Genomic DNA, 19,444 nt, shown 5'->3' with positions numbered 1-19,444 from the left:
AGAGAACAGTTGCCCAAGATTCAGAATTAAAAAAAAAAATGGAGCATGTGTATTATGTGGCCAATATCTTCACTCTAACTTGGTCATGAGACTAAAACCATTCCTCACTGCTCTAACATGCTGAAGAATCATCTGAGGGGGAGGGAGATGGATGCTCAGTTGTCACATCAAAGGAAGCAGCATTATTCTAGCAGCATCCATTCTTGTTTAAGCCTTCCACTGTTAGAGATTTGAAGTTACATGATATGCTTTATGCTCATAACTGATGTGGCTGGAGAATTGGTATTGAATTTATAGCATCAGCAGAACAGAAAATGTGATGTATTTTATGCATGTCAATAAAGGAATGATCTGTTCTTGTTCTTAAAAAAAAAAAAGGTATCTTGAAGTGGGGAGGGTATAGCTCAGTGGGAGAGCATGTGCTTAGCAGGCACAAGGTCCTGGGTTCAGTCCCCAGTACCTCCATTAAAAAACAATTAAAATAAGTAAATAAACCTGATTACCTCCCCCCCACAAAAAAACATAAAATAAAATAAAAGGTACTTTGAATTGTGTAGTAAACAACACATGGGCTTTTTGTTTTACAGCAGGAAAATAACACTGATGTCTGTTCCTAATGACAAGTAAATATGCCAATCTGACCGAAGGCTTTAGGAAGTTCCTCAAAGCAGCAGTTTTTATGTTCTTGGCTCCTACAGAGCCATTAAGCGTAAATAAGATCACATAAAATTGTAGTTAAGGGCTGGAATTCAAGTACCAAACTGTCTGGTCTGGAACCTAAACCCTGCTGGTTTTCTAATGGGTGAGCTAGAGCAAGTGATTTAACCTTTCTGTGCCTCAATTTCCTCATCTGTAGAAGAGGTATAATATAACTGGACCTACTTCATCAGGTTAGTGTGAGCACTGAATGAGTCTGTACACGGAGCAGTCACAAAAGTTCCCGCACATCGTAAAGCAACAGGTACTACACAGCTTTGTGGAGCTATCAGAGGGGACACAACACATGGAAATTATATGGCCCTCATAAGACACTACATTAAAAACTGCAGGACCTACACATCCAAGCACAAAATTAATCTCCACACAAAACAAAGGAAATGAGAGAACGTCTACCTGTTGATAATGTTTTTCAATCTCCAGGATCCTGTCATGCAGAGAAGTGAAGAGCCTAAAAGATTCCTCTTGAAGACGGTCTTCGAATTTCTGTTGAAGCAGTTGTCTGAGGAACCCAAAATCCAACTGAAGGGATCTCATAATCTAAAAATGGAAACAAAGACATTACTATAGAGAGTAAGGGCCCTCTGTGTAAAGATTCCAGCAACTGGCCTGGTTCTGGGCAGGTAACCTGGGTGCCTGGTCAGGGGCCTGTCCCAAATCTAAGGCTCCCTCTTGAATATCATGTACATTGGGGGGTGTCCAGTTAATCTGCTCAACTACTATATGCTAATGGAGGAAGGGACAGGAGGGTCCTAGCAGTTTCGTCCCATTTGCCACACCTCAAAAAACTACCAAAAAAAAATAGTTTTCAAGATGTGGCTTTCAGATCAGAAAAGATGGGCAAGAATCAACAATTGTGACTTCACCAGCCAAGTACCTAAATATATAACCAGCATGTTGACTAAGAACCATTATCATCCAAACACAATGTACTTTTGTCTCCCACCACCTATTTAAAATGCATTCACAAGGTAACTCTACCCTGAATGGAAACTGTAGGCAGTTCATGCTCAGGGTTCTTGAGAACAGAAAGTCGTACCATCATTCAAAACACAGCCTCAAAGTAGCATTCAGAATGTGACATTTCCAACTTCATTCATGGGTAAGGCTGCTCCCTGTACTCCAAGCCAAGGGCAGGAGTTGACAGCTACGGGTCTCTAAGGAAAAGAGTGGGATTCACTCTTGAGCTCTGTCCTTTCTCTCTTCCTCCCCCACACCCAGCTGGGGTGTCTCCACCACAGACAAGGCAGAGGGGATAGCGAGGCACAGCTGTGGCCACCTGGCAGGGGGGCTTCACCCTGGTCTGGCAGGACATGAGAACTAACCCTTCTTCCCTTGGGCACCGACGATACTGCTTCTCTAGAGATGCCCGCTCAGGGACCCTCTCTCCCGTGGATGCATGTTGACCAAAGATGCTTCTCTACTCTAGGTGGTCTCTGCAACTCCATCCTTGCCCCCATGAATCTAGGGTTCTCTTTCTTCTCCCCGCTGTTGGGGGATCTTTGTCTTTCTAGATTTCTCCACTGGATAAGACTCAGAATGGCCCCATGCTGGCACTCTCTCTCTCTCTCTCTTTCTCTCATTGGCTACACATGGTCCACAGGAAGCAATCGCATCCCTCACTCCAACAACTCTGCAAGTGCAGGCTGATCCCAGCTTAGTCCTTCCACTTTCTTCAAAGCCCATTTTCGCTTCCTCACACGTGAATCAGCTCCAGTCCTCTGAGCATTCCAACAGCAGCAAGTACACTTCAGGCTCCACAGAAGCCCGCCTTACTGGCTTAGAGTTAGGCAAGAGCCCTTCCGCTACCCCTCTCCCACAAAGAGCGTGGCACTAGTGCCAGCGAAAGAACTGGCTTCAGTCATTTTCCCCCTTCACCTCCTGACCCCCCCTTTTAAAAATTTACCCTTGGTCTGATTCAAGAGCTAAGAGTCATTGATCTGAGGTACAACATCCTGTTGGCAAATTCTGCAAATGGGATGTCACGCCCCCTTAGGGATTGGATGCCTTGTATACTAGCAATCTGGGGAGGATCTCAATTTTGGGATCCAGATACCACATGGAAGGTTTTCTTTTGCAGATGAGGACATCAATGCCATGAGAGGTTAAGTGACCGACCAGCTCAACACGATGTGGCTGGTAAACGGGAGGTCCAGGTTTGAACTTGAAGATCGATCAATAGATCAATAGAGAGAAAGAAGATTTTTTTAAAAATGTCTAATGAATAGAGTACAGGGCCTTGTTAGACAATAATCAAGGGTCTGACATAGGAGTAATTGGAGGAGAGGATAAAATCGTAGTAGAGAATAACCTTTGTTTTGTGGGAGGTTCACAGGGACACCATGACCTGGCCCATGGGGATGGCTGCAAGAACAAAGAATGCCTGCAGCAAGAAGATTACAACCACCAACCACCAACCACCAACCACCACCACCCCTTATTTTTTGTATAAAAGGAGCCTGTATTCTCACTAGAGCAGGGTGGTTCTCCAAGACATTAGTCTGCCATCCTCTTGGTCTGCCAGCTTTCCAAATAAAGTTGCTATTCCTTGCCCCAACACCTCGTCTCCCAATTTACTGGCCTGTCTTGTGGTGAGCAGAATGAGTTTGGACTCAGCAACATAATGGCCAAAAATCTCCCAGTTTTGCTGAAAAGTTCTAAAAGCTGAACAAACCTTGAGCAGGATAAATACACACAAACCACACCTAGGCACTTGGGTACATAAGAATTAAATGGTTGAAAACCTAAGGTAAAAAGATCTTGAACATTAGAAAACACTTGGAACAATTAACGTTTTCTTATCAGAAACTATGGAAGCCAGAAGAGCAATTTTCAAGTGAAAGAAACACAAAAAACAAACAAAAAACAAAAAACTTGTCTGCCCAGAATGCGATATTCAATGTGAAGACATTTTAAATAAAACTATGAGAATCCATTGCCCAAATACTTATAGTACAAGAATTGTTAAAGAAGGTTCTTCAGGCTAAGAAGACATATCATGGGCTGGAAACGTAACTCTCTAGGGAAAAAGGAAGAGCACTGGAAATAGTAAATATCCAGGTAAATATAAAGACCAGTTTTTCCTCTTTTTAGTTTGAAATATATATGATTGTTTAAAGCACGTTATAACTTGCATCCATAACATATGTAGATGTAATACACATGATAACCGCAGCAGAGGGCAGGCGAGGGTGGTAAGTGCACGTACACAGTTGAAAGGTTATTACACGTCACTTGAAGTTGTGCGAGATTAATGTTAAGTAGACTATGATCTTTGCTGAAAGAAGGATCCAACGAGTTTTAGGATCAATGGAAATTAAGCTCAAAAATAAGTACTGAGATATAAGAAGAAATGGTGAGCAAAGAAATTGGTGAATGTGAGCAAATGAAAAACTAACATTAACTGTATAAAATAATGATATGAATAAGTAACTGTAAAATAATTGGGGAAGAGGGTAGACCTAAAACACTTGACAATAATAATATGTCAGACAGAGGGGGCGATTATAGATAAAGGTACTACGTTTCTTGGATTGTTGACACAAATTAGAAATTCTACTTAACTGCAGACACAGTAAAACCAGGTACGCATGTTCACGTTGGAGGACAACCATTAAAGAAGAAAGATAAAATGACTGACTTGATTTCTAGTAGAAGAGAGAACAGGAACTAAAGAAAGTTTATCAATTCAGTGGAAAGCAGGGCGGGGCTTTTTACATTTTCCATTTCCGTGGCATAATCATGAAGACTGACCTCGCACAAAGCCTTAGGTCAAGTCGCAACAAACACTAAATAATTTGTCTCACAAAGACTGTTCACTGACAACAAAGCACTGGAGTTAAAACTCAACAACAAAACAGTAATTAAAAAGCATGCTTGGAGAGCTAACAAAGCAGGGAAGGAGAAAAAAGAAATATAGATAAAAAAGAAGGTACAGGGTGGGGAGGTGGGTAGGAAGGGAAAAACTAGGGGTTCGAGATTTGCAGATATTGACTGGTATATATAAAATAGACAAACAAGTTTATACTGTATAACACAGGAAAATATATTCAATATTTTGTAGTAGCTCATGGTGAAAAAGAACAAGAAAATGAATACATGTATATTCATGTAAGACTGAAGAATTGTGCTGTACATCAGAAATTGACACAACACTGTAAACTGACTATACCTCAATAAAAAAAAATAAAAAGAAAGGTAAATGGAAATTACAGAGTAAGTTGGCATAAAAATAAAAATATATCAGTAATCATAATCAATACAAATAGAACAAATCACCTGTTAAAAGAGATCATTAGATTGGAATTTTTGAAAACTAGCTGAAGGCTAGAAATGGAGCAGCCATCTTGTGACTATGAGGTCGGAAATATGAAAGCAAAAGCCATGCACTAATGATGGAGCTGTGAAAAGATAAAACAAATCTGGTACACAGGTGACATCAGGAGCTACTGCCCTAACCCCAGACTGTTTAACCCAAGACTTCTCGCTACTTAAGTCAGTACAGTTGCATTGTTATACATAGAGCTATATGCCAACCCAACTGATACTCAGCTCCAATTCAAGGAATAAGAAAAAGAAAAACAGAGTAAACCCAAAGATAGTAGAAAGAATTAAATAATAAAAACAGAAATGTATGAACTAGAAAATAATGATATGATAGAGAGGATTAATAAATCCAAAAATTGAGTCTCTGAAAAAAAATTAACAAAATAGATAACATTGTCAGGATTCATCAAAAAAAAAAAAAAAAAGAATGAAGGTATGCAGACAACATTAAGAATTTTAAGAGAAACATAACTACAGATTCAATAAAGTTTTAAAAATAATAAGTGATGACAATAATCAACATCATAACTGATATTCAGAAAATTTAGCAAAATTAATATTTTGTAGAAAAATGTAACATCAAACTGACCCAAGAAGATTTAAGAAAACCTTAACATAACTATAACAAAACAACAATAGCAGTAAAAATAAGCAGTTTTATGTGCAATTTTACATTGAATAGCTCATTCCAATCTCATGCCAATTATTCCAGAGAACAGAGTAGGGAACACTTCTCAACTCATTTTATGACAATTCTATGACTTTGCTACCAAGATTAAACAACAGCATGAGAAGAAAATTATAGGACAATTTCACTTACGCACATAGATGGAAAACAATCCTTAGCAAAATAACAGCAAATAATGTAAAGATGCAAAAACAAGCATTGTGGTCCAATTGGGTTCATTCCAAGTTCACTATTCACAAACTGAATTTCATCACATCATCAGAAAAAGGAGAAAAACCACATGACTCTATGATCATCTCAACAGATCCATGAAAATCATTCAAATCCAGTCATTCATGATTTTTTAAAAAGTTCCTCATTAATTAGAAATAAAGGAAACATCTTTAACCTGATTTAAGCATATCGTATCAGAATTTGGTTCAGCCGTATTGAAAAAATCCAAATAACAGAAGCCTAAAAGAGAGGAAAGTGTACTTCTCTTTCACGAGGTGGTAAAGACGTCCGAAGACCCTTCTATCTCCTTAGTCCCCTGTATGCCTCAAAATCATGGTGCACGTGCTGGCATCCATGTTCTAGGCACAGAAAAGAGGAAAGAAAAAGAAAAAAGATGAAGGAGAGAGGGAGGGGAGGAGGGAGTAAAGGGCAGACAGTGCATATGGACTATGTCTTAAAGATTCCCCAAAGCAGCCATATAAAAATTCCATCTAAATTCTGCTGACCAGAACTTAATTACTGGGACACTAGTTGCAATGTGATAAAGTTATAACACTTTTCTGAAGGCCTAAAAAGAAGACAGTACATTGGCCAGTGGGTGGGAAGAGAGACATCCTCTAAAGTGGGAGTACAAGTTGGTATAATTTCTCTGCAGGGCAATTTGGCAACAGCCTTCCAAATGATGAATGCAGGCATCCTTTGACTCAGAAATTTTACTTTTAAGATCTGACACCACAGATTGACTGGCATGTGAGGATGTACAGAATTACTCACTGCAGTAAAAGAAACAACTGAAATGCCCATCATTAGGGGGATAGCTAAATACATGATGTCATTTTGTGACACAATGTACTTGTGAAGTAGATGAGGAAGCCTTCCATGAACCAATGGACATAAATGATTTCCAAGTTATGTTGTTAAGTGGAAAAAAAACAAAAAACAAAAAACAGAAGCAAGGACCCTCCTGTACTTACAGCAGCACGCCACCCTATGTCACATTTTTATTGATTTAGGGCTTTTAATAATAATACTTGTTATCCAATGTGTATGAAATGTTCTGTTTCTTTATAACCGAAGGAAATATGATGAATACTGAGATTTAACAAAATTGTATGGTTATCCAAGGGAGCAAAATCTGCCACCTCAAATTGTGTCTCTTTGGCATGAGGATTTCTTTAGGATGGTTGCTTTTCAGGCCCCAAAGATTCAAGAGGAAATTTTGATCTTCTGCATAACTTCCTAAAAGAATGTATAAGAAGACCTGGTCCAGGAAGGGGGCTAGCACTACAGATGACTATAGGATAATATGAACTAGGTGTGTAGACAGGGAGGAACCTAGTAAAGTCTGTTTGTTAAAATTCCATGCCCAGCAAACTTTTTTAATCCAGTATCTGCTTGTCCATCTTCATGTGAATTACCTTCCTCTCCTCTGAAGTCCCAAAGTGCTACCCTGAACATTCTCCATTGTCTTTAGCAAAGTTGACAGCTTTGGCTATTTAGGGAAGTTATGAAGTTTTTCTGGGTCTCTCCCACATTACGTTATTAAACCTTTGTTGGATTTTCTCCTGGTAATCTGTCTTATGTCAATTCAATTCTTAGGCCAGCCAGAAAAATCCAGACGCACAGGGGAAACTTTCTTCTTTTCTGACAATGGATAACGCAGTTATTCATTATATTATTCTTGACATTTTCCTATATGCCAAAAAAATTTTATGTTTTTTTGAAGTATCCTAAAATAGAAAATGTTCACAGATGTCAAAAGAATTCCAGAGAGACTAAGGAAACACTTCACTAAACAAGTTGACATATATAAGCACGACATAAACATGACACAAATAAAAATAGTAGTTTATACTAATAATTTCAAAACCCCAACTGTCCTCCAACTCGGTTTGTAAAAGATGTCAATTTTTTTTTGAATGTTAGCCATTTAAATTCTGTCAAGGAAAGAAATATGAAGGCAAATAATACCTAAAAATTATCTGAAGTTTCAAAATAAATCCAGATTTACCTGCATGAGCTTCTGTATAGATAAACTCAACTCTTTTAATGGCACAATCTCACTGTAATCTGTTTGGGTGGCATGGTCTGTGCTGAAAAAGCCAATCTTCAAATCATCTGAAATGTTAAATCTGGGGGAAAAAGGTGGAGGGGAGAGGGGATGAGTTTAAATGTGCTTGATATAATAGATATTTCCTTAAAAATATATTAAGTGAGCATATCTTGTGTAAACCATATTTTAAAGATTCATAGGATTGGTGAAGCGAGGAAAACACTGAATTATCTGCTCACAATTTGGGTTTTCCCCTAGGACTCTGCTGGATTATCAGATTCCCTGGACTGCAGCACATTACTCCACTGATATCATTTTATTTCCATTTTCTGAGCTATGGATCAATTTATGAGCCTCCTTTTAATAGCTTATCCACTGTTTTGCATGTGCTGATGCTCAAAGCCATTATAAATTATGCATGGGCATATTAAGCAAGAATAAGACAGTGGTTCTCAAAGTGTGGTCTGAGGAACCCCTGGGGTTCCAGAACACTCTGAGGAAATTCACAAAGTCAAAATTACTTTCATAATAATGTTAAGATTTTATTTGCATTTTCCACTATCATTCTCTCACAAATATTCAGTGGGCTTTTCCAGAATCTATAGGTTATATGACTGCTTGACAGACTGAATGCAGAAGCAGACAGAAGAATTCAGCTATTTTCTATCAAGCCAGGCATTGAAAAGATTTGCAAAAATGTAAAAAATGACATTATTCTCATTAAAGATTTTGTTTTGAAAAGTAGAGTTCATTTTTCTTAAAAAAAAACATTATCTATACTAACACAGAATTAGATTATCATTATTTTAAATGTTTCTCCTTTAAAATTTCTCATATGGTAACTAAACATAAACTAAAATTCTTTAAGATCCCCATAATTTTAAGACCGTAAAGAGGTTCTGAAACCAAAAATCTGCAAACTCCCTCTTTAAGATAATCACACCATTGTGCTCTATTTGATTTTAAACTCGATTCCCTAAAAAAATCTAAGTAGGAGCAAGAATTTGTAAAGTCCTCCTATGGACTTTTAACAAGGGGCATCTCAGACAGTAATAGGAAGGCCAATTTTCTGGGTGAATTCTGTCAGTTTGATCAGACTTACCACAACTATGGTTTTCTAAAATGTCTGCTAAAAAAAAAGAGAGCCATGAAAGCCCACATAGAATTTCCAGACTTCCCAGGGCAGGCTCCGTAGATGGAGCACCTGTGTTTCTACCCTTCTTTTTCTGCTGAGCAGGTGGAGCAGACTGTGATGGGGGCAACACACGGCAACACCCTTCTCACAGAGGGCAGAGCCTCAGATTTCTCTCCCACAGGCCTCACGGTTGTGGGGGGTGAACATATTCCCAGTGCAGGGGTATCTCTTGTCCAGCCCACCACACTGTTCTCAGTCTTCTGGGCAGGTGTTTTAGGGGTGGGCGTGGGACTTGGTTCTGGGCAGTGTGATGTTAGGAAAGGTCTGTGGCGGAGGGGAACACAGGAGCACTGGGAGGAGGTTTCTCTGTGGCTCTCAACACTGCCACATGTGGAAATGATGCCAGGAACTGGCACAGTCACCTGGTAGCCACAAACCAGTGCATAGAGAACGAGATTTTATTTTATAATTTTTTTCTTAACGAAGGTACTGGGGATTGAACCCAGGACCTTGCACATGCTAAGCATGTGCTCTACCACTTGAGCTAACCCCCACGCTCCATGCTCCATGATGAGCTTTTAAAAACAAGGAAATAATTTTGACTGCTGACTTTGTTTAACCATTGACTCAACTAGCTCGGAAACCTGTCATGTCTCTGGTCTTCCTGGAATGTCATATAATAAATCAACAATTGGTGAGAGTTTCTGTCAGCTCTAGCTGAAAGCATCCTGATAGTCTGGCTAAGTGACATGATGTAAATTACTTACCCTTTCTGTGCGTTAGTTTCCTCTTAGGCAAAATAATAGTGACTATTTCATTGAGTTAGTCAGGATTAAGCCACCCCTCAAATGATTGCTTCCTGTCCCAGCAACTTCACGATCTGCTGGCTTGGAGGTCTTAGTTCCCAAGGGGAGGCTGCTTCTACTGGGAAGTACAGTGGTTCCATTGAATTAGATGAGAGTGAACTGACCTGAGACCTGGCCTTATACACTAAATCAAAGGCAAAGAAAGGCAAGACAAGAAGGAAGGGGGGAGGGCACAGCCATTAAAGGAAGGACACAGCAATTAGCACCAAGATGGCAGAAAATTCAGCTCCCAGGAGATCTTGAGGCCCAAGACGGTGGAATATTTGACTCCCAGTAGACCTTGAGCATCATTATATGCTCACTGTAATATGTTAGCATGAGAAATAACACACCCACAGGTGCCACAACAGTTCTGAGGCTGACCATGAAAGGTCAGAAAGAGGGCAGTGGCCCAATTCCTGGGAATCCTGCCCCTTTCCCAAAGTAGCCAGAATAACCCTCCCACTTGTTAGCATATGAAATAAAACTAGCAACACTGCATCTCATGGCCTCTCGCTCCGTCACTTTCTGAGTCAGCCCACACTCTGTGGAGTGTGTATCTACTTTTACTTTAAACACCACCCCCACACACACCTCATGGCCTCTCTGGCCTTCTGCGATGGCCTACGCTCAGTTTATGGAGTGTGCATCTCTGAATAAATCTACTTTTATTCAACTATGGCTCACTCTTGAATTCTTCCTGTGCGAAGCCAAGGACCCTCACTTGATGGGAAGCATCTGAGGGACTCGCCTGGGACCTAGGACATGGCCATCTTCTCATGCCCCATTTACCTGTATCAAAGGGGCCACTCTACTGGTTGAGGTGATTAATTCTGATTATCAAGGGGAAAGTGGGTTGTTCATACACGACAGAGTCAAAGAGGGCTATGTCTGGAACTCAGGAGTCTCTCTGGGGTGCCTCTTAGTATTTCCACGTTAAACAGTAAACATTAATGGAAAAATACAGCAACCTCCCAAAAAAGGCAGGGCTTTTGAGAACTCAGGACCTTCAGGAATGAAGATTTGGATCTCCCAACTACATAAAGAACCTTGGCCTGCCTGTATCTTTCACCAAATTTCTTGGCCACTCAACAAGCCATCTCCATAGACCAGTTCTGGCCAGCACCCTCTGGCAAGTTTCTCTACCACCAGCTGCATCCTCCCCTAAGAGGTCTTAATCTCAGCATTTGGTGGGGGTGGGGGTCTTCTAAATTCTTAGTCCCTCCCATGTTTACTCTTCCTCTGCCCCTGGGGTCACCCCTGCATTCGCATTGGCTGTTACAACGCTGCTTAGAGTCTTATCTCCTTGACAGCCTTTGCCTAGTTAAAAATCCTTGTTAATATTTAATAAGAAACAGGAAATATTTATTCCCTGTTCAAATACTGGTGAGGTTTCTGTCTCCTGTTTGGGTCCTGAGTGCTACATCAATATAATAAATACAGACGACTACCTAAACTTAACCTGTTTCTTCAATGCCTCCCATTTAACAGACCTCAGTGACTCATCCTTCCAGTCTAGAAATGTAATCTTGTATCCTCCCCAGTGCCACGTGGCTGCTTTTTACTATTCAACTTCATTTTTCATTAGCACTAACCATGTATGTTTTCTTTCCTTCCCATTTTAAGCAAAAGATCTTGGTGGGAGGCACATTTTGAGTGTGAGTAGTTTCTATGATAAATATATAATATGTCAATTATATCTCAAAGCTGGAAAAAAATAGAAGTGTAAAATTAAAACACCCCAGATATATCTTCAGGATGATTTAGAAACTTGGAATGATGTTTTCAGTTATTCCCTCTGGTGCCATAATATTACAGTAATATAACATGATATTTTCAAATCAGATTCAAGAATTTTATAGATACCTCCCCTGGGGTGTCTAAAAATATATTAGCACCTATTTATCATGTTGAAGAGAAAAATGGCATTCTAAAGTCCACGATACCAGATCTAGACATAATACCTGACTTAACTGAAGTTTTGACCTCCCCCAGAAGTGTAATCTTAATGAACCAGTCTGGAATTTTCTGGTCAGTGCCAAGAAGATAATCTGTCACGCGGCCCTTTCCATTCCCCTCCCACCCCCAGAGGAAGAAGAGGCAATCTGCATGATAAAAACCCCTGCTCTTTCCCAAAAAAGTCCTAGCCTAAAAACAATGTTTTCTTTTCTGTGCTAACAGCTCCCTCACCCCATCCTTTTCCCTATAAAGACCTTCCATTTTGTACAACCCCTTCTGAACACCCTTCTAATTGCTAGGTGGGTGGCTGCCCAATTCATGAATCACCTAATAAAGCTGATTAGATCTTCAAATGTACTTGGCTGAATTTTGTTTTCTACCAATCGAATGCTTAACTTGTCCTTCATGCTTAGTTAAGGTACATGTCTTAATACACACACACACATTTTCGTCTCAGGTTATCTAACTTTGAAGCTGAGGCTCAAAGAGAGGAAGTAACTCACCTAAAACCATAAGCCGGAGAGGTGACAGATTCACCCCTGGCGAGAATGGCAAGTACAGGTCTCTGGATTTACCATCCCTTGAGTCCTAACTTTCTGAATGACTGATTCAGAAAGTTCTGGTTCATTCAGAATCTAAGTGAAATGAGAAGGTTCCTTCTTCAGCCTCCCATCAAATTCCAAATGTCCCAATTTTAGATGACAACCCCGCTGCCTAGAATGGAAACCCGCATCACAACAAATGAGCTATGTGATTCCGACACAGCCCTTATTTATAGACTCAGCAATTTGATTTCTGAATAATAGCTTGGTTGTTATGCATAAAATACAGTCTTGGAAAGACAGCAATTACAGATTTTTTTTTAAATAGATACAAAATTAACATGTTAACTTACTACAGAAAACAGGTTCATGAATATTTATTCATAGAAGGCAATGACACTTTTCACTAAATCCTTGAATAGCCTATCCTAACAAACGCTTATTAATGAATTAGTCAAAGAAAATGGGATTAAACATGCTGAACTTTCACTATGGTGTACTGATCAATTTTAAACAAGGAAAACATTGCTCCCTTTTTTTTTTTTTTTTTTTTCTCTTCAAAGACCACACAAATTTGATGCATCCCAAGGTGCACATTTCTTTTCATTCACTTCCTGGGTGATCTCACTAAGTCTCCCAGCTCTAGGTGCAATTTTGTGCCAAATATCTCCAAACTGATACAGCCATACTGGAGCTCCCTTCTCAACTTTAGGCTTGAGGGGTAGCAGAATACAGCACCCCCAAAATATGCCCCGTTAGCATAAGGATTATTTTGAGCTAATTATTTTGAGGAACTGCACATATAGGAGAAGTCCTGGAAACAGAGTAGAAGTTCCCCCTTTGTAAAAGAAATTTACACTTACAAAGGAAATCTCCAAGTGTAAGTGTCTTTCTCTCACCAGGAAGATGACTCTAATTCAGGGAGGAATCTTATTAATGGAGAAGGCACAAATTTAAATCTGCACAACAAAACTTATCCTTGTTTACTGGACTTCTTGGTAACCTCCCATAACTGGTCTCCCTCTACCCAACATCTTTCTTTTGTCTTTAACTGAAGATGGTATTCAAGGTATTAGATTGGGACATCTTGGAGTCTTACTCATTTTCCCTGGATAACTCCTATGTAAACACTAATACACTTGTTTGTTTTCCTCTTGTTAATCTTTGAACAACTGGGGGTGGGGGGGTGGGGGCGGGGGGTTCTCAGCCAAGAATTCAGAAGAATACAGGGTAAATTATTTTTCTTCCCCTAAAGACTCATATAACCACCTAGCAACTTAACAGCCTAGATGGATGGCTAATAGTTACTCCCAAGATATTATGTCCAAAGGCAAGCTTATGATTGTCCCCCCAGGGCAAATCCTCTCCTGGTCTTCATCCCAGTTCATGACACCTCCATTCTTCCCATCATTCAGCTCAAAAATTTCAGCATCTTCCGCACTCTGTGCCTATCAGTCCCACCTCTGACACAGATCTAGGCCCCGACTCATCTCCCCACCTCCAACCACTGCTCCCCCCATGGGCATTTTTCATGAGGCACATTGTAATAGTCCTCTAACTAGTTTCCCTCTTTCTGCCCCTGTCCTCATTATAGTCCAACAGCAAAACAACAGGCGGAGTAATTCTGTCGAAAGATAAACCAGATTATGTCATTCCTCTGTATCAACCGCCTCATGTCTTCCCATCTGTGATGGTGTGATTTATAACAAGAAGTATATGTTTTGGTCTCCAGCCATGTTTCCTGCCTCACAGCAGCCCAAGCCCTTGGAACTTCCTAAGGGGCAAGCACAATAGGATCTTTTTTTATAATGTTTTATAATATCTCGTCTTCTGTCCTCAGTTTCTGAAATAGCAGGAAAAAAGGTGAACTGGGTGTCTTTGGTGACTCATAAGAAGCCCCTTTCAACCACACCTGACTTTACGTTAATGAGGTCACTTTAGGGAAGCCCCTAGGATGGGGGTTAGAGAGTTGAAACTTTCTGTCCCAGCCCCCCACCCCCTCCCCGGAGACCGCTGGAGGTTGAATCAATCACAAAAGTCAATGATTAGGTCAATTTTGCCTATATAATGAGGTCTTCAAAAAAATCCCTGAACTACAGGGTTAAGAGAGCTCCCAGGTTGGTGGTCAAGAACACATTCATGTGCCAGGAGCGTAGTGCACCCTGAACTCCACGGGGACAGGAGCTCCTGTGCTCCAGGCCTCACTTCCTTCCTGCCCCCTCACCCATGTTGTTACCTAAGTCAATCCCAGCATTGATAGCCTGGGGCAACCCCACTCTCTGACTCCTCTCTCTGGACCCATCTAGAAGCCGGCTTTTTGGAGCAGGAGGAGGCCTCGCCAGCATAAGCCTTAGTTTCTTTTCCTCTGGCTGTTATTTCATATCCTTTAATAAATATTCTTTGTCATAAACCCATAGCCAAGGAAGTAAACTGGTTTCCTGAGTTCCATAAGCCACTCTAGCAAACTAACTGAACTTGAAGAGGGGGCTCACAGGAACCTCTGATTTACAGCTGGTTGTCAGAAACACAGGTGACAACCTAGACTTGCAACCGGCCCTTGAAGAGGGTGGACGGGCAGTCTTGCGGGACTGAGCCCTCAAAATGTGGGATCTAACACTATGTCCAGGTAGACAGCATCAGAATTGAGTTAAACTACAGGACATAAGAACAAACTAGTGGTTACCAGGGGGAGAAGGTAAGGGGAGAGGCAACACAGGGGAAGGGGATTAAGAGGTACAAATGTTAGGTACAAAATAAGCTACAAGGATATACTGTACAACATGGGGGATATAGATGATATTTTTATAATAATTATAAGTGGAACATAATGATTAAAAATTATGAATCACTATATTATATACACTTGTAACTTACATAAGATTATACAGCAACTATATTTCCATTAAAAATCATATAAATCAATAAGCAAACTACAGGATACACCCAGTCAGTGTCTGCTCAGAATTGAGGAACTGCTTGGTGGTGTTGAAAAAAACACATTTGACCACCTCATTTAAGGTGAACGCTGAAGTCCTTACAATGATCTAGGTCTCATCCCCTCCGGCACCATCCTCTCACCTCTGCCCTCGTCTGCACTGCTCCCCCTGTCCCTCCTCTCTCCCCGCTCCCCCCACACCAGCCTCCTTGCTGGGCCTGTGACACCCATGCCCACTCTCTCCTGCTTCTGTCCGCTGCGTGGAACACAGTTCCCTGTTAGATCAGAATGGTTCCCCTTCAAGCCTGCAGGTCTTCCCCCCAAATACATGTCCAAGAAGCCATCCTTGATCACAGTATCTAAAATGACAGCCCCTTCCCCACTCCACACAATATTTCTCCTGTTCCCTCCCTGCTGTTTCTTTCTTAGCACTTAGCACCACTTAGCTTATTTATTATACAGTCTGCTTGTTTATCATTGGTTTCCTGACTAGAACATACACTTCACAAAGGACAGATTTTCGTCAGTTTGTGGACTGCTGCCTCCGCAGTGACTAATTCTTCCCTAATCCCAGGACTGCGGTCAGTACTGAGCTTCTCCCACACATACCAGATACCAGAGCATTAACACAGTCCCCCCAGGACTGTGGGGGAAGAAAAATTCACATGGGCATCAGTGGCTCCTTTGTTCAGGCAACAAGCATTAACTGAACACCTGGCACTGTCAGTCTGTCCGCTGGGCACAGCCACTGCCTTTGGCCGGAGAAGATCCCCACCAGGGAATGCCAAGGAATCCAGGGCAAGAAGTCATTCCTATCAGTAAACAACTGGAACAGGTTAGACACTGTGCCCACAGTGCTTACCATCCGCTAGCGCCAATATGCGCTTTCACAACCACCAATAAACCAGATTCTGTGTGCACCCTCATCTCTTGTAACAGAGGCACCCACTTCATACAGTTGAGCGGGGGCAACTGAGCTGGCAGTGCCATCTTATTTCACCAGTCCCCACCACTGCGCTATGGTCCTTTCTTCTCGCCCCTGGAGCTGCCTCAGTGTGTGCAGGGCTTGCCTCTAAGCCAGCCCACCTGGCACCATGAAGCTTCTGTCTTCGGGAACTCTTAAGTGCCCACCCCCCCCCCCAAAGCAGCTTACCTAGTGCAGGCCACTTAAGGATTTCAGATGGTTTCTAGAAAGGAAAATACTACTCTCCCCCAACCCTGGGCCCAAAACATCAGCTCTACATTACCCAAATAAACAAAGCTGGGGCAGAGGGGGCAAAGAAGGATTATGAGAGAGGGACTGCAAAAAAGGATCAAGGAGTAACAGTTACATTGGCAAAGTTATTCGGTTCTACGTACTATGTATCTATGGTACTTTCCCAAACACATTACCCAGATGAACTCACTGGATGTTTGCTGCAAACTATGAAGTAGGCACTATTTACCATCACAGCTGTTTCCCGATGAGGTAGCCAGGCACGGAGAAGTTAAATGACTTGCCCAACTCTTGGGCCCTGTGGAGTGTCAGGATTCCAGCCCAGGCAGTCTGGCTCCAGAGCCCTGCTTAGTGTACAGTATTACACTTTAGACATTAAAACCGCAGCCCTGTGGCCTAGAGCGAGGGACCTGGAGAGCGGTGGAGCGCGGGAAGAGGGGCGGGGCGCGGGAAGAGGGGAGGGGCGGCGGCGGCGGCGGAGCGCGGGAAGAGGAGCGGGGCAGCGGCGGGGAGGTGGAGCGCGGGAAGAGGCGCGGGGCAGCGGCGGGGAGGTGGAGCGCGGGAAGGTAGAGGGGAAGAGGAGCGGGGCGGCGGGCGGGCGGCGGGCGGGCGGGCCCGCGAGAGGCAGGAGGCGCAGACCCGGGCGCCGCTGCTCTCGCCGGTCACCTGGGGCTGAACTGGAATTGTTCAATCGTGGACTGGAGGTCCTCGATGCTCTTCCAGCACTCCTCGGTCTCGGGCGCGTCGCCACAGCTCGCGTCGCCACAGCTCTCCATCCGAGCCGCCGAGATGGCGGCCAGGCAGTTCCTGCGCCTCCCGCGGAGTCGGGAACTCTGCGACCGTTATCATGGCGACTCCTCGGGAACCCGCGGAGCGCGAGAATCCCGGGGCGCAGGCGCGGCGGGCAGCCCCGGAACAGCTGGGCGGGCCCGCAGTCGCCCCGCTGCCGTGTCTACGGCCCGCCTGGCGCAGGGCTTCACCACCAGGCTCGCTTCTCCCTGGGTGCGCATGGGCCAGGTCGCCGCTGATGTGTCCCCAGGAGAGCTGGACCCCATAGTCATCCCGCAGCATCCCGCCACGCCCCGAACTCGCAGTGTCTTCTTCTGCCTCCTGCGAGGGAGGGGAGTGGACACCTGAGCTTTTGTCTACATCTACACCCCTCTCCACGTGACATCGGGAGGTCACAGGCTCACTCTGGCCCTATGCTAAAGGTCGTCCTCGGGGAGGATGAAAAATAGGGCGCTCATCTAATAAGAATGCCCTTTACCTAGTGAGCCTTGGGCTGTCAGAGCAATCCCATAGTAAGAGGGCAGCAGGCAGCCAGGAGAATGGCCTACACCTGCCACTTGGCCACAGGCGTTCATGAACAAAAAAATTCTTTGCAGAGATTAAACAGGCTTACATTCTTATTTAATATAAAGTCAGAACATTAAGTTAAAAGGCATTAACTTTCAATCCATATCGTGTTGCGAGAAATTCATTTTTACTGAGTTTCAACAATAAGACAAGTTCCTTATAGGGAAACTGTTGCTCAGCCTTTAAGTTGTGTATCACTTACTGGCAATGATGAGAGACATCTATTTTGATAGCATCACTATGTCATTGCCTGGTTTTAGAACTAAGCAGACTACATTTTCATTTCTTTCTACTGTCTACAGGAAAATACTATTTTCTTCTCTTATAATTCTCTTAATTGTGTGAAAAAGAAGTTAGTTTGGTATTGGAAGCTCAAAATACAAAGAATGTATCACTGTAGTGTTAGCACTGCTCCTATATTTAAAGACAAAGATGTGAAGTCCTAAATGCCAAATAAAAATCATAACCAGGGCCAAAACAATCTTTTGTGAAGATTCATTTTCCTCCGGGAAGGTGAAGAGAGGAGAAAAAGAGTTACTTTTACTCTATGGCCAGTTTTATTTTCAAAATCTAACTTCTAAGTTTTCTTCGGAAAACTTTACTATATAATCAAAAGAGTACTTTTAAATATATATGTAAGTATAATAAATATATGTAAATAAAATTAATTGTCTTTTCTGAAGTGAATGTTTATTTTACCACAATGCATATGACATTTTTTAGGGGAGTAAAATTCCAAGTCAAAATAAAAAGCCTGATCCTCTTAGAACTGGGCCAAAATAATGACAAGACTGACAAGCCTTTGGCTATTTTACTAATGGAATGCTTAATGAATATTTTGAAACTGAGGAGAGAGATTTCACAGTAGATTTCATGAGTCATTGGTCAGCCCTGTGCAGTGTTTGTTGATCTATATGGGATGCGTGGTTACACCATCCCACGAAAGCATGTACTGAACAAAACCTCTTTGTTTGAAACAATGCTATATAGCATATCAAGGAGCTTCAGATTTCAGTATCTAGGAGACCAAGTTATGATGATGTTTGTTTTTCAAACTATTAACTACGTAACACTTCTTATCAGTTACCTACATTAATCTCTCAGGCGTTCTGCCTTATAAAAATGTTCATTTCAGATCCTATGGCCGCCTCTAATACCCAGGGCTTGCACTGGCAAAGCATTTATACTAAATCCAGGCCTTTTGTATCACGTGTTGAATTCACTGATGGTTGTTAGTAGAAAGCTCATTAGCTCTGGAGTAAACATTAAAAAATAATAGTAGCTTTAAAACTTACTTGCTTTAGCACATGGGGGAAGCTTTTTTTTTTTTTTTTTTTTAAATAGCATTTCTGAGCCCCCGTTTTCTCACCAGTATAAACTGAATAAGGAGCCTTTTTTGGGGTGGTTGGGAATAGTCCAGAAAGCGAGAAAAGCAGGCAGCCCAGGGAACACACTGCGA

General features: G+C 42.0%; 1 protein-coding gene across 11 annotated transcripts in view; it reads right to left on the bottom strand.

Moving 5' to 3' along the window:
* Positions 1–17,744, bottom strand: part of C35H10orf67 (chromosome 35 C10orf67 homolog) — a 105,266-nt gene extending 87,522 nt beyond the window's left edge. For 4 of the 11 annotated variants that reach the window (XM_074358267.1, XM_074358270.1, XM_074358268.1 and 1 more), the window contains exons 1-3: positions 17,296–17,744; positions 7,956–8,076; positions 1,114–1,257 (exon numbers count right to left, since the gene is read on the bottom strand). In XM_074358267.1, the coding sequence (XP_074214368.1) occupies positions 1,114–1,257; positions 7,956–8,076; positions 17,296–17,405 (375 nt within the window). In that variant the 5' untranslated portion in view covers positions 17,406–17,744. Of the gene's footprint in view, positions 1–1,113; positions 1,258–7,362; positions 7,675–7,955; positions 12,651–16,858; positions 16,974–17,295 lie in introns of all 11 variants that reach the window. The other 7 variants (XM_074358278.1, XM_074358274.1, XM_074358275.1 and 4 more) reach the window with 7 other exon arrangements.
* Positions 17,745–19,444: the final 1,700 nt, after the last annotated feature.

Source organism: Camelus bactrianus, chromosome 35 (genome assembly GCF_048773025.1).
Source record: "Camelus bactrianus isolate YW-2024 breed Bactrian camel chromosome 35, ASM4877302v1, whole genome shotgun sequence".
NCBI classification, from domain to species: domain Eukaryota; kingdom Metazoa; phylum Chordata; class Mammalia; order Artiodactyla; family Camelidae; genus Camelus; species Camelus bactrianus.
This window is presented reverse-complemented; position numbering and strand designations above follow the sequence as displayed.